Source organism: Cherax quadricarinatus, chromosome 16 (assembly GCF_038502225.1).
Source record: "Cherax quadricarinatus isolate ZL_2023a chromosome 16, ASM3850222v1, whole genome shotgun sequence".
NCBI classification, from domain to species: domain Eukaryota; kingdom Metazoa; phylum Arthropoda; class Malacostraca; order Decapoda; family Parastacidae; genus Cherax; species Cherax quadricarinatus.
Window position 1 is genome coordinate 29,029,041 of NC_091307.1, and position 14,537 is coordinate 29,043,577.

The following is a 14,537-nucleotide window of genomic DNA, read 5'->3' on the forward strand; positions in this document are numbered from 1 at the left end:
TTTCCAAGACCACTTCTGGGACAAGTGTAGAAGTCTTCAATTGGAAACTGGACAAGTATCTTCATCATGCAGCCATATCAACCAGGCTGTGTGGGTCAACGGGCCATCAGCAGCAACAACCTGGTTAACCAGGCAAGCACCAGACGAGCCTGGCCCAAGTCAGAGCTCTGGGAGTATATAACTCTTGAAGCTCATCAAAGGTATATCAAATGTATAATAGCCTGGCTGACCTGGCAGTCAACAATGGAGTCTTGCCTCAGATCAGACTTCCAGAGTAGATCATTTGAAACCGGTCACAGACTCATAATGACTCGAAAGACTTGGCTTGAAAATTATATGTCGGCTTAGCAAGTTACAGTATTAATGAATTCCGTCAAAAACATTACAATGCAGTATATTCAATATGTTACAATAATACACTGTCTTGGGGCAGGCACAGGTGCTCTCTTATAATAACTATGAGTTAGTGTAAAGATCACTCCCAGGCGCAACAACACATCAAGAATCCGTCATCTTTGGCTACGAGAAAAGTGTTTTGAACAAAAATCACATTTTGCGTGATATTTAATTTTGTAGTCAGTGGACCGGCAAGTCAATGGACCGGCAAGCCAGTGTACCGGTAAGCCAGCGGAAAGCATTGCTCAAATGACCAAAATCTTCCCGGAGAGGGTCATCATTTGAATAAGAACGACATCATGAATGTTTTTCCCATTTCTCCTGACAAACTACCACCTGAGGGTATAATGACTGGGTAACAGCGAGCTCAGGGCAGTATAATTCCTAATGACATGCACTTACAGGTCGGTGAGCTTCTCGTTATCATACATATAGCTCTTAGGCAAGAGACAGAGCCTTCGACTCACAACCAATGTGTGCGGGTTCGATCCAGGCATAAGGGAAATTACTACCAAACCTCTGGCTGTCTTTAAGAAGGAGCTGGACAAGTTCCTCAGATCAGTGCCTGACCAGCCGGGCTGTGGTTCGTACGTTGGACTGTTTGTGACCAGCAGTAATAGCCTAGTTGATTAGACCTTGATCCTCCAGCAGGCCTTGTCTGGGACCGGACGGCGGGGGCGTTGATTCCCGTAAGCTTCCTTGCGGTATCCTTCAGGTAAACACTATTTGGCTCCCTGGGATCTAGTGCCATCCTAAAATAACAAGTGATAGCAAGGATCCCGGTAGTGTAATGCATATTGTTGTGGCAGGAGCAGAGCTGGAGACTTCTCGTCGTGCAGGTAAGAGAACGGATATGGCTTCCAAACTTAATTTCAGCGGTGACTAACCTATTTCCACCAGCATCATTTACGACTCATCCTGTTTTTTTTTTTTTTTATAAAAATTTTTCCCAGCACTCTTATTCAAGCATTGTTTAGTGATGTGGAAATGGATGGTTTGGTAGGTATGTGAGGTAGTTGATGGATATCTATTAGGCAGATCACAGGTTGCGTCGTTCTCCATCTCCATACCTAGTGCCTCATCCGCTTCGATGATTCTCCATTACCACCGCCATATTGCTATATTAGTGCGGTCGCTGTGGTTATTATAGGTGGGAGGAGGAGCTGAGCGAAGGGACCTACATATGTTGCGGGAAGTAATGAAGGGGGTTTACGAGGTGTACGAAGAGTTTATGACTGAGGCTGAAGCTGGTTGGAGGATTGGTGAAGCCTCAGAGCATATTGTGAAGTATTGTGAGTAGGAGAGGCAGCGTGTGTTAATTATAAGATTAGATACATCTGTAGTGTACTGCTAGTCTGTGCTACATGGTAGCTTCACTGTTAGAACACTAGCAGTTTGAAGCTTCTTTATTCTATATTAGACAAATTTTGGGAACGAAATTCAAGTCATATTACATCACACAGGATGGGATCCGTGCGCCAGGTATTGAAATTTTACAACATGAGGTGAGAGAGAAGCACACGCGAAAGAGAAACAAACTTTTTCTAGTCACGATTTGGAAAACGCCGAGTGAAAAATTAACAAACTCTTGCTTCCCTGGACTCTGCGTCACCTTAAGTGGTGAAGATAGTTCCAGTTTCGTCTAAATTTATTGACACGGCCAGTGAGACTGAACAAATTTTGGCTTTGGTTTATGGAATAAGACAAATACTAAGAACAGTTTTCCTTACTTTGTAATTATGATTCATATACTGTGAGAGTGAATAGGTGACAACAGCAGCAAGTTGATACCAATAGTGTAAATGTGATGATAGTAACGGAATATGTTGAAAGTACCTAATAACTAAACGGGTTTTAAGTACTGTAAATAAAATAAAACCAACCAACAAAGTATTTCTGTATTATCCTTCTCGTCAGCATGTGCCATTCCAGTCACTGAGCTGGCAAGCTTCAGTGAGGCGGTCAGATCAAGCATCCTACTACTGGTGCAGTAACTTCAACAGCTTCAATGGCTTCGTTCCAGCAGAGCTGGAGATAACATTGCTTTGAAATTACCATCTGCTAGGATGATCTGTTCCAACAGGTGGTGTTCAAGGTATGGTTAACAGGGAATGTTGGGGAGGAGGGTTTGAAGTGTTACTGGGGAGAGGTGTGTGTAGTGGTGGAGAGGTGTGTAGCGGTGAAGTGTGTAGTGTTGGATGCGCGTGTGGTGCTGGAGAAGTATGGTAATAGACATAGAATTTAGGAGTGAAGTAGCAACGCAGACGTGGTAACCACAACACTAAGGAATAAGGTAGCAACGCAGGCATGGTAACATCCATAACACTGAGGAATAAGTCAGCGCACAAACTGCATACTAAAGGAATAATTGGAAAAGTGTGTAAATGGATCTTTAGCTTTCTAACCAATAAAAGACAAAGAGTAAGGGTAAACAGACTTAAGTCGAAGGCTGCCGCAGTGAAAAGCTCTTGTCTACAAGGTATAGTACTCGCCCCCATTCTTTTCTTTTTCCTTATGACACAGAGATGTAAACAGTGTCTTCCTCTGCAGACGATACCAGAATCTGCATAAGAGAGCAAATATAGAATAAAACTTTGATGTCTACGTGTCTAGCATTAGGAATACTATTAAGACAGTAAATAATGAAACTGATTGTTATAGTAATGCAGTTAGAATCCTGATATGATAACATGAACGCAGGTAAGTACATTTATGGAGCAACTTTCATCGTTAACAGACTGATGTTGTAGTGGCCAGGATTAGGCTTGGTTACAAGTTCTTCTGGCAGTTTGGAAGGCGCACAGATGATGATCACTATGTAATTGTCTACTTTTTGAGGAAAATAGAGATAGACAGTATAATAACCTATGTGACATATAGATGAATTGTTCAGAGAACTGACAAGTTGATAAATTAGACACATGTGCAAACTTGGGTATCTTTAATGAGGAAAGGTTTCGCCACACAGTGGCTTCATCAGTCCATACAAAGGAGAATGGTGAAGAACACGAGAAGTTTGAGGTAATCAGTCCCTCAGCCTTGAGTCGATGTAGTCAGTCCATCAATCTTGAAAAGTATACAGCATATGTGCGAAGAAGTAGCTTACATACTGTAGCCAGGAGAGGTGCAGCAGTCGTAGGTGGTATCACATTTGTCCAATGTGGAAGTAGGTCGTGCCCAAGGGTTAGGCAACTGAAGAAATCCCTGTATTAAGATCCCAAGATGTTGCTGTGTCAGACAGGAATGTAGATGAATAGTTCAGGGAACCAACGGATTTCTTCACTTGCCTAATCATTGGGCATGAACTACTTCCACATTGGACAAATGTGATATCACCTACGACTGCTGCACCTCTCCTGCATACAGTATATAAGCTGCTACTTCGCACATACGCTGTATGCTTTTCAAGATTGATGGACTGACTGCATTGACTCAAGGCTGAGGGACTGATTACCTCCAAACTCCTCGTGCTCTTCACCATTCTCCTTTGTATGGACTGATGAAGCCACTGTGTGGCGAAACGTTTCCTCATTAAAGATGCCCAAGTGTTGCACATGTGTCTAATTTATCAACCTGTGACATGTCCAGATATCGTAATGAAAATATGATACCAGATATATTAAGCAAATTTCCTACATCTGCTTGTAACGGATAAGTGAACTGTAGATATAAATCCATATGTACTCCTGTTAACCCTTTATGAGCCTCGTTCCTAGGCCTTCTTTGTGTATCAGCATGTAACAACACAATCAGAAAGATCCAGGTGATCCAAATCTCCAGAACAAAATTCAAGTCCATCAAAAAGGCTCCATCCACAGCCAGCCATAATTTCATCGACTAATTAGCATGAAGTGAGTGTCCTCAGTACTCAGGCCGCGACCTAAGGCTGGGGTGTGGCTCCATGGGACCCTATAATTGCTGATTTCTCGGCCTTTCCTGACACTGCCTGCTGCTGTGCAGCTTCAACAGCCTTCCTTGCATCGCCAGCTGCGCAGCAGCTGGCATGCCCTTCAAGACACTCCCATTTCTGGGAGCCAAGGCCGGGTCACTCTCTGGAAAAGACCCGGGCCGGCAGTACCGGCTAATCTACAACAGAACAGAACATTTTGTGTATCCATATGCTCTTGCGCTGCCGTTCACAGGATAGATATGGAGTGCACAATAAACTAACAACTTTGGTAGCAAAATTTAAAAAAATCCAACCCTGCCTTGATGGGGCCGTTAGAAATATAGCAATATTCCAGCACAGAAAAGACAAGTAACCTGAAGAGTATTATCATTGGCTTGGCATCTCTTGATTTAAATGTTTTTATTGTTCATGATATATATTTTTTTATTTTGGTGGAAACAAGAACATCTTTGTAATTCTTCTTCAATATGAGATCCTCTGATAGTCACTTTCATGCCTCGCATGTTCTGTTTTGTTGAATGATTCGAGTTTGTTATACTCCCCCTCAGTATTTTCAGTGAGAAATTTCTTCTCACTGAAAATCATTTTGATGTCTGTGCCCCAGTGAAAGACTTAGTTTATATGTACTTAAAAATGTTGTGTCCTCAGTGGACACAACATTCTCATAAAAAGTCTGTTGTAAGCAAAGGATAATAAGGCGCTGTGATGTACGCCCCTGTCTATGTACGTATTAATTAAACTCCCTTGTTTGTTATCGTAGGTCATTGTTAGTCTGCCATCCAAACATAACGCGCGGGTTTTCATATTTGGCAGAGGTTTATAACATGGGAGCCTAAGTATTTGTTAGTTAAGGTTACACTGCAGTAAACTGAACTGTACTTACACGTAGATAACAGTCAGTAACAAAATAATACACAGGGACGAATTAACTCTTGTTCATTAGAGCGTTGTTAACCCTACGCTCGCAGCAGGGTGATGAGTTGTGTGACGAGCTTGTGTCAACAAAGTAGTCGGTGTCCAGCGTGTTAACAAAGTGCGTCTTGTGCCTGCAGGTGTGGTCCTCCCCAACAAACAGATGATTGAGGGGCCAACACAGGTGCCACTGACACATCAGGTGCCACAGGGACAGACTCCTTACACCATCACTATCAATGTTCTCCGCGGCACCCAAGGTAAGATGAAGGAGATTATTACTATTACATATTCCATCTCCACCATACAAGTGGAATATTAACAAAAAAACTAATCTCGGCCAAAGTGTGAAGAATTCGAACCCGTAGTTCTCAGGTGGCAGCCAGGCCGACACATCAGAATTATGTTGCCTCAGTTCCCTGAACCACTGATTCCTTGGGATCGAAACCTTCTCGCTTCAGCTGAAATTTAAATGTTTACTATTGTTGTGTATTAATTAATTAGCGCTAAACCCATAGGCAATCGCAAGGTTAGAATGAGAGACAATCAGGTTCGATTAAGAATGGGAGGATAGCTCCAGTTTCTTACATCAAGAATCCTTTGCTAGTATCAAGGCGCACTCCTTCAGAAGCGCTATATCTGTAAGTCATATACTACAGTACATATTCTTGAAGAGGGAGACATGACGGAAAGAACTTTACTTGAAATCAGTTTGAGGTAATAAACTTACTTTTTGAATGGGTGTGAATGTATCAGACTTCGTCTCAGTGTGAGCCACGTCGTAGTCTTCATTAAAGATTATACATTAAAACGATTTAACATAACCTTCAGGAGTTAAGAGTAAAGGTAGACCTTATTGCACTTACAGAAACAAAATCAAATGCAGTTTTTAAGGGCTTTTGCTAACTCACTAAGAGCTTCAGTAAGTCATATGAACGTTCAATAAAACCTTTTCATTATTCAAGGGTAATGTAGATGACAAAATATTCCAAATGTTTATTTAATGGCCTGTCTGCTAAAAATTGCAATGTGTATACAGTGCCTCTCTGAGTAAATGCGCTGAACAGTGTGTATCTGTGTATATACACCTTAAAGTGTTTATAACTTTGTATATAAATACCGAGAGGATTAATCTTTGTATGTACTCTTAAAGAAGTGTATTCCTAAAAATATATTCACCAAGAGGTGTATATTTCTGAGTAAATTCACTGAGGTTTGTGAATCTCTGTGTATGTAAACCGTGAGGTGTGTGTATCCTTGTGTATAATCTTCAAAAGATGTGTATCTTTTTGCTTTATTTCAAGTTTTAGACAATGAAATTGTCTTGATGTTTAAGAAGATGTAAAATGAGGCCTTAATGACCCACTTAAGTTTGTCATGAAGTGCTCACTCTTGCCATCCATGTCCGCAGGGTTTGGCTTCAGCGTGGCGTGGAGCAAGCCACCTCGCGTGGAGCGTGTGGAGGAGGGTCTGCCAGCCCACCAGGCCGGACTCAAGCCTGGAGATTACATTATCTTCGTCGGACAGTACAACGTCGTGAAGTACGAAGAGGAGGCCGTTCTTGACATCATTAGGTGAGAGAACATTTTTTTTTAATCTGCTGCCAGATAACTGTGATGGCTATGTAGGCCAGCAAGCCTACATAGACAGTGCAAGTTTAGCTGGTCAAGCTGCCGCCAAATAAACCTAGTCGTGCTGCGAGAGTTGATGACCCATCGCAACATGTCTCATGTGTGCCACGTGGGAAGCTTTTGGAAAAGGTTGGACAAGTGGGTGGGTGGGTCTTAATGGTTAGTTAAGAGAAAGACTTTCCTAGCTTGGGCCGGTAGACCTCCTGCAGTGCTCCTCCATTCTTATGTTTTTATGTAACACAATTTGCAGTAAAAGTATAGTTGGCCAGACAGCAATGGTATCTGGCCTCACACAGGGCTTCGAATGCAGCATAACTCAAGAAAGCGGTCACAGTCATGCACTGGAACAGCCACCGGAGAAACTAATTGGGCTAAAGTTTAATCCTCCCCCCCCTTCCCAATTTACACTTTTATATTTATCAGTGACCATGAAAGCACGTTAGTTTAAAAAACTTCACTCGTTAACATGCATATGTTTTAAAAAAGATTTCTTACGCTGAAGCCTCTTCCCGGGTTGAGAACCTGGCTGCGCCACTACAGATGTCACAGACATCTTGTATGGAACTGAGCTCGAATGGTGCGTAAATGAACATTTTGAAAGGTGGCGAATATTTTGCAAATACTGGCATATTTTACTAGTAAAAGGTAATAATCTCTGGTGTATTTTAGGATACAAGTAAAGTGATGGATAATTAGGAAACAGTATGTAAGATAGTAAATACGGTACGTTATGCTTTTTCCAAATATGTAATTAAAAACACTGGTACCACGTTTTACCTGTGCCTGGGCTTTATTACGTTTAATGGAACATGCAAATACAATGCCTAATAAGGTAAACAAGCACACTTAGGTCAGGCTCAGAGAAAGACAAGTCACATGTGAATTTATGAAAGTATAAAATCAGGTATAGATGAGGTCAGATGCTTGTGAAAGTAAGTGAGGTCAGGTGCTAATGAGAATAGGTGAGGTCAGGTGCTTGTGAGAATAGGCGAGGTAAGGTGCTAGCGAGAGTAGGTTAAGTCAGGCGCTAGTGAGAGTAGATGAGGCCAGGTACTAGTGAGAGTAGGCGAGGTCAGGTGCTAGTGAGAGTAGATGAGGTCAGGTGCTAGTGAGAGTAGATGAGGTCAGGTGCTAGTGAGAGTAGATGAGGTCAGGTGCTAGTGAGAGTAGATGAGGTCAGGTGCTAGTGAGAGTAGATGAGGTCAGGTGCTAGTGAGAGTAGATGAGGTCAGGTGCTAGTGAGAGTAGATGAGGTCAGGTGCTAGTGAGAGTAGATGAGGTCAGGTGCTAGTGAGAGTAGGGGTGGGTACATTCCAATACTTTGCTCAGTGGTATTGGTGAGACAGATCACTGCTTCGTCTGTCCCTGTTGTTACCATAATGTTACTGTTGTGGTCTTCCATTGCAAAAATGTTAGAATGAAGGCAACGATGCACTATGCCGAGTTGTTGGCTTTATCCCTTCAGTTGCTCTAAGAATCTTGCCCTTACTATTGTACACAAGATCTGAAAATTTGAAGCTGATTGGTTGAGGCGTTCTCCAGTTATGAGTGAAATAAAATCGAAAAGTTGGAGGGGAAAAAAAACGAAAAAAAAAATCTCAAGCAAGGTTTACCTTCTGGGTTACCTAATAAGACACGAAAAAGAAAAAAATATTTCATATGTCTAGTTGTTAGAGTATCAAGCTGCCGACCTGTATCAGCAGACCTCATACATATACAAGAATTCTTTGCTATTAATGTCCACTTGCACAAGATGAAAACCGAGACACATGTGCAACATTTGGGTATGTTTATTGCAGACGTATCGCCATCCAGTGGCTTTATCAAAACAGATTCTAGGACATAATCCAGTCGCTTGATAAAGCCACATGTGTCTCAGTTTTCAGCTTCATTACCACCGACAAAAGAAAGAAAAACATTCCTACTCATACAGCACCTGGATCAGATTCATGGTATACCTTATTTATAAAGAAGTGAAAAATGCCACTAGCATGAACATTTAGTATCCTCAGGAGAAACAGGTTATATTTAAGTGAAATAATTATATTTTAAACGAGGAATGTTTGGTTGATGATCCGGAGCAGAGAGCCCGGGCGAGTGCGTAACAAACTCCAAGTCGAGTAGAGAATTTTTTACAAACTTTACATAGAAGATACAGCGATACTATGTAAATAGCTTCTCTAATTATTCTTGATTATATTAATAATGGTTAGATATAAATTATTTATATAGCAGGGTTATAGTACTACTCGACATATAGCCGATTAGGTCTCATAGATGTTGCAGACCAGTTCTGTCACCACGTTACAGAATTTAATGTAAATGTTGTGGAAAACAGAGATGGAGGAGGAAGTTAATCCCCAGTGTAATAAATTTTTCGAATGAAGATAAATTAAATGCACCAAGTTTTCACTCGGTAAAAGAGGCACAGAATTAGGAAGGTTATGAAGGAAGTGAACTTATGAAAAACAGGAATAAGTAAATGGGAGGTAAATTGCGCTAAAAATATTTAACTGAGACAGAGTAATGGTCTTAAGTTAGATAAATCTAGCTCTAGAAAGGATTTAAGAAAGCACTGATTTGGAAATAGTTGTTAATGAACGAAACTTATTGCCAAGTAGCGCTGTTGAAGGGAACACTTTAAGGAACTTTAAAAAATGCATATATAAGTACATGGTTGGGAATGGGTAATTGTGAATAGGACCCGCCTATTATTATGGGCCAGTAGGCCTATTACAGCATCCTGTATTCGTATGGTTTTATGTTAGACAGTTTATATTTCAAAATAGAATTCTCACACTGAATTCTGTATTGCATTGTGGGTGTGACAGTGATAATCTGTGGTCTCACTCTCACTAAGTCTGACTTGTACTTCATATACAGGCGTGAAATTGCACTTTGTTAGATAATTCCAAGTCTTACTGATTGAGCAACTACTACAAAAAATTGAACATGTTATTTAAATAATTTTTCATAGACTGGAAAATTTTGAAATTTAGAATATAATTAGGCATAATATGGCTAGGAGTATTTATTTATTTGTTTATTAATTATTACATTTAACTCATTAATCTGGACAATACCAGTTAAATTGATTGATTTCTTTTAATGATGTCGTTCTTGCTTGCAGAGAGTGCGGTGATACACTACCTCTGGAGGTGTACCGCAGAGGTGTGTCCAAACACCCTCGCGGACTGATCAACGGGTACACCGCCAGGCCGCCACCCACAGACAACGAGACTCACCCCAGAAAGAGACTCAGTCACATCACCTTCAACACGGAGGTAGGCTGGGGCCTCAGTGTCTGACCTCTCACCAGCCCTTAGCCCAGGTCTTGGTAACTAGAGGTAACTGGGCTACCTCCAAGTCACAGAGGTGATCTGGTGATGTTAGACGATAAATCAAACGGTTGCATTCCGAGACCTGTGTGTTCGTATGTGAAGTCAGCTCACACTACTAGGATGAGGGCTTCGTGGCAGTTCGAGGTAATTGGGACTTTCAAGCTAGATGATGCAGAGGTTCACATCCCAAAACTTAGAGTTTCCTGAGTATTACGATTTACTGAAAGTTAACCGAATAATGTGTTACATAATTCCAAGGATTCATTCAAGGAACTAGGAATCACATACTGCTTAAGACCACCATCGTTCATGTGACGTACATTTGGCATTGGTGAACAGACTTTCCTGTTAAAACAATTCTGTGCGTTGAATCATTTTGTACGTGTTAAAAAGAGAAAATTAAAGTTATAAGACTTTATAATATTTTGTTGGATTCTCGTTGAGTTTGCAATATTGTTTAGTTGCAACACATCAGGAGTCAGCAGTGACGAGCTACAAACTATACAGTACTGTACCGTATGGAGAAGAGCTCACGAACTAGGATTGGAAAAAAAAAACACTTGGCTGACTTGTATATTTATTTATTTATTTATTAGATAAAGCACTGTTTAACGCGAAACGTTTAATATAAAGGATATCTCCGCTGCATGTGTTATGCATCCATAGTAGTGAACAGTGTCAAGGATACATGTACCTTTGTAGGTAGAGCAACTTGTTAAAAAGTACGAGGATCATTAATGACCGTGGTAGTGGTAATTTGTTTGTCAGGAAGAATGAGAACATTGCCTGACTGGGTTACTGTCCTGACTGGCAAGTTACTGTCCTGACTGGCAGGTTACTGTCCTGACTGGCAAGTTACTGTCCTGACTGGCAGGTTACTGTCCTGACTGGCAAGTTACTGTCCTGACTGGCGGGTTACTGTCCTGACTGGCGGGTTACTGTCCTGACTGGCGGGTTACTGTCCTGACTGGCGGGTTACTGTCCTGACTGGCGGGTTACTGTCCTGACTGGCGGGTTACTGTCCTGACTGGCGGGTTACTGTCCTGACTGGCGGGTTACTGTCCTGACTGGTGGGTTACTGTCCTGACTACCGGGTTACAGTCCTGACGCGGGCTACAGTCGTGACTGGCAGATTACTGTACTGACTGGCGGGTTACAGTCTTGACGCGGGTTACAGTCCTGACGTAGGTTACTCCCCTGACCGACAGGTTACCTAATCTTCAGGTCATCTGACCAAGTCTTCTAGCTGGCTTACCACACAAATTTGAACATAACATCAGAGATGAGTCTTGTTGCTGGTGAAGCAACCCATCTAACGAACTGTAGCTACCCATCCTCTTCTCCCTCAGCTCAAACGTGATTACCTCTTGGTCCCAGTGCGCTGTATAACCCCTACAGGTTTAGCGCTTCCCCATCTGTATTAAAATATACACCACATAAACGGAATATTTTTTTTTAGGATCCTCGGGTTATTGATCATATTGATCCAAACTTCTTACCTTGTCTGTCTCTCTCTGTAGTTGATAATATTTTTCAATATATTTTATTGTGATATAGGAGATATATTCTTATTTTTATATACATAACCACTGACTGAACAAATTAGTTTTTTTCAAAGAGCCAGTACCATACCAGTGTAATACAGTACCGGTATAGTTCCAATATTAAACCAGTTAAGTGTATTACAGGACCGTTCTGGTTCAGATCCTCAGCATACCTGTCCACAGCCATAATATACCTGTCCACTGACATAACATACCTGTCCACAGCCATAATATACCTGTCCACTGCCATAATATACCTGTCCACTGACATAACATACCTGTCCACTGCCATAATATACCTGTCCACTGTCATAATATACATGTCCACTGACATAACATACATGTCCACTGTCATAATATACATGTCCACTGACATAACATGCCTGTCCACTGCCATAATATACCTGTCCACTGTCATAATATACATGTCCACTGACATAACATACCTGTCCACTGCCATAATATACCTGTCCACTGACATAACATACATGTCCACTGCCATAATATACCTGTCCACTGACATAACATACCTGTCCACTGACATAACATACCTGTCCACTGCCATAATATACCTGTCCACTGACATAACATACCTGTCCACGGCCATAATATACCTGTCCGCTGACATAACATACCTGTCCACTGCCATAATATACCTGTCCACTGGCATAACATACCTGTCCACTGACATATACCTGTAAACTTAGGTAACATACCTGTCCACTGACATAACATACCTGTAAACTAACATATACCTGTAAACTTAGATAACATACCTGTCCACTGGCATACCATACCTGTCCACTGGCATACCATACCTGTCCACTGGCATAACATACCTGTCCACTGGCATAACATACTTGTCCACTGACATACCTGTCCACTGACATACCTGTCCACTGCCATAACATACCTGTCCACTGCCATAACATACCTGTCCACTGACATAACATACCTGTCCACTGACATAACATACCTGTCCACTGATATAACATACCTGTCCACTGAGATAACATACCTGTCCACTGAGATAAACCTGTCCACTGCCATAACATACCTGTCCACTGACATAACATACCTGTCCACTGAGATAACATACCTGTCCACTGAGATAACATACCTGTCCACTGAGATAAACCTGTCCACTGCCATAACATACCTGTCCACTGACATAACATACCTGTCCACTGACATGGCATACCTGTCCACTGACATAACATACCTGTCCACTGACATGGCATACATATCCACTGACATGACATGAGCTATACAGTAACGCTTCAGTAATATTACAGAAAGACTACAGTACCAGTAAAGTACAGTGCTGAATTATTACATCACCAGAAGCACTAATACACCATGGTAGTGTTAATACAACACCATGGTAGTGTTAATACAACACCATGGTAGTGTTAATACAGCACCATGGTAGTGTTAATACAACACCAGGGTAGTGTTAATACAGCATCATGGTAGTGTTAATACAGCACCATGGTAGTGTTAATACAACACCATGGTAGTGTTAATACAACACCATGGCAGTGTTAATACAACACCATGGCAGTGTTAATACAAAACACCATGGCAGTGTTAATACAACACCATGGCAGTGTTAATACAACACCAGGGTAGTGTTAATACAACACCATGGCAGTGTTAATACAACACCAGGGTAGTGTTAATACAACACCATGGCAGTGTTAATACAACACCACGGTAGTGTTAATACAACACCATGGCAGTGTTAATACAACACCACGGTAGTGTTAATACAACACCATGGTAGTGTTAATACAACACCATGGTAGTGTTAATACAACACCATGGTAGTGTTAATACAACACCACGGTAGTGTTAATACAACACCATGGCAGTGTTAATACAACACCAGGGCAGTGTTAATACAACACCACGGTAGTGTTAATACAACACCATGGTAGTGTTAATACAACACCATGGTAGTGTTAATACAACACCATGGTAGTGTTAATACAACACCACGGTAGTGTTAATACAACACCATGGTAGTGTTAATACAACACCAGGGCAGTGTTAATACAACACCATGGCAGTGTTATTACAACTCCAGGGTAATGTTAATACAACACCAGGGTAATGTTAATACAACACCTTGGTAGTGTTAATATAACACCAGGGCAGTATTAATACAACACCAGGGCAGTATTAATACAACACCAGGGCAGTATTAATACAACACCAGGGCAGTATTAATACAACACCAGGGCAGTATTAATACAACACCAGGGCAGTATTAATACAACACCAGGGCAGTATTAATACAACACCAGGGCAGTATTAATACAACACCAGGGCAGTATTAATACAACACCAGGGCAGTATTAATACAACACCAGGGCAGTATTAATACAACACCAGGGCAGTATTAATACAACACCAGGGCAGTATTAATACAACACCAGGGCAGTATTAATACAACACCAGGGCAGTATTAATACAACACCAGGGCAGTATTAATACAACACCAGGGCAGTATTAATACAACTCCAGGGCAGTATTAATACAACTCCAGGGCAGTATTAATACAACACCAGGGCAGCTTTAATACAACACCAGGGCAGTGTTAATACAACTCCATGACATTGTTAATACAACACCATGACACTGTTAATACAACACCAGGGCAGTGTTAATACAACACCAGGGCAGCATTAATACAACACCAGGGCAGTGTTAATACAGCACCAGGGTAATGTTAATACAACAAGGCAGTGTTTATACAACATGACAGTGTTAATACAACACCATGGCAATGCTAATTCAA

At 41.4% G+C, this 14,537-nt stretch overlaps 1 protein-coding gene across 1 annotated transcript in view; it reads left to right on the forward strand.

The window, feature by feature from the left end:
- Positions 1 to 14,537, forward strand: part of LOC128688914 (uncharacterized) — a 659,540-nt gene that overhangs the window by 644,692 nt on the left and 311 nt on the right. Inside the window, exons 14-16 of the mRNA XM_070085536.1 lie at positions 5,359 to 5,478; positions 6,630 to 6,792; positions 9,980 to 14,537. The exon at positions 9,980 to 14,537 is cut by the window's right edge and continues 311 nt beyond it. Of these exons, the coding sequence (XP_069941637.1) occupies positions 5,359 to 5,478; positions 6,630 to 6,792; positions 9,980 to 10,157 (461 nt within the window). The 3' untranslated portion in view covers positions 10,158 to 14,537. The remainder of the gene's footprint in view (positions 1 to 5,358; positions 5,479 to 6,629; positions 6,793 to 9,979) is intronic.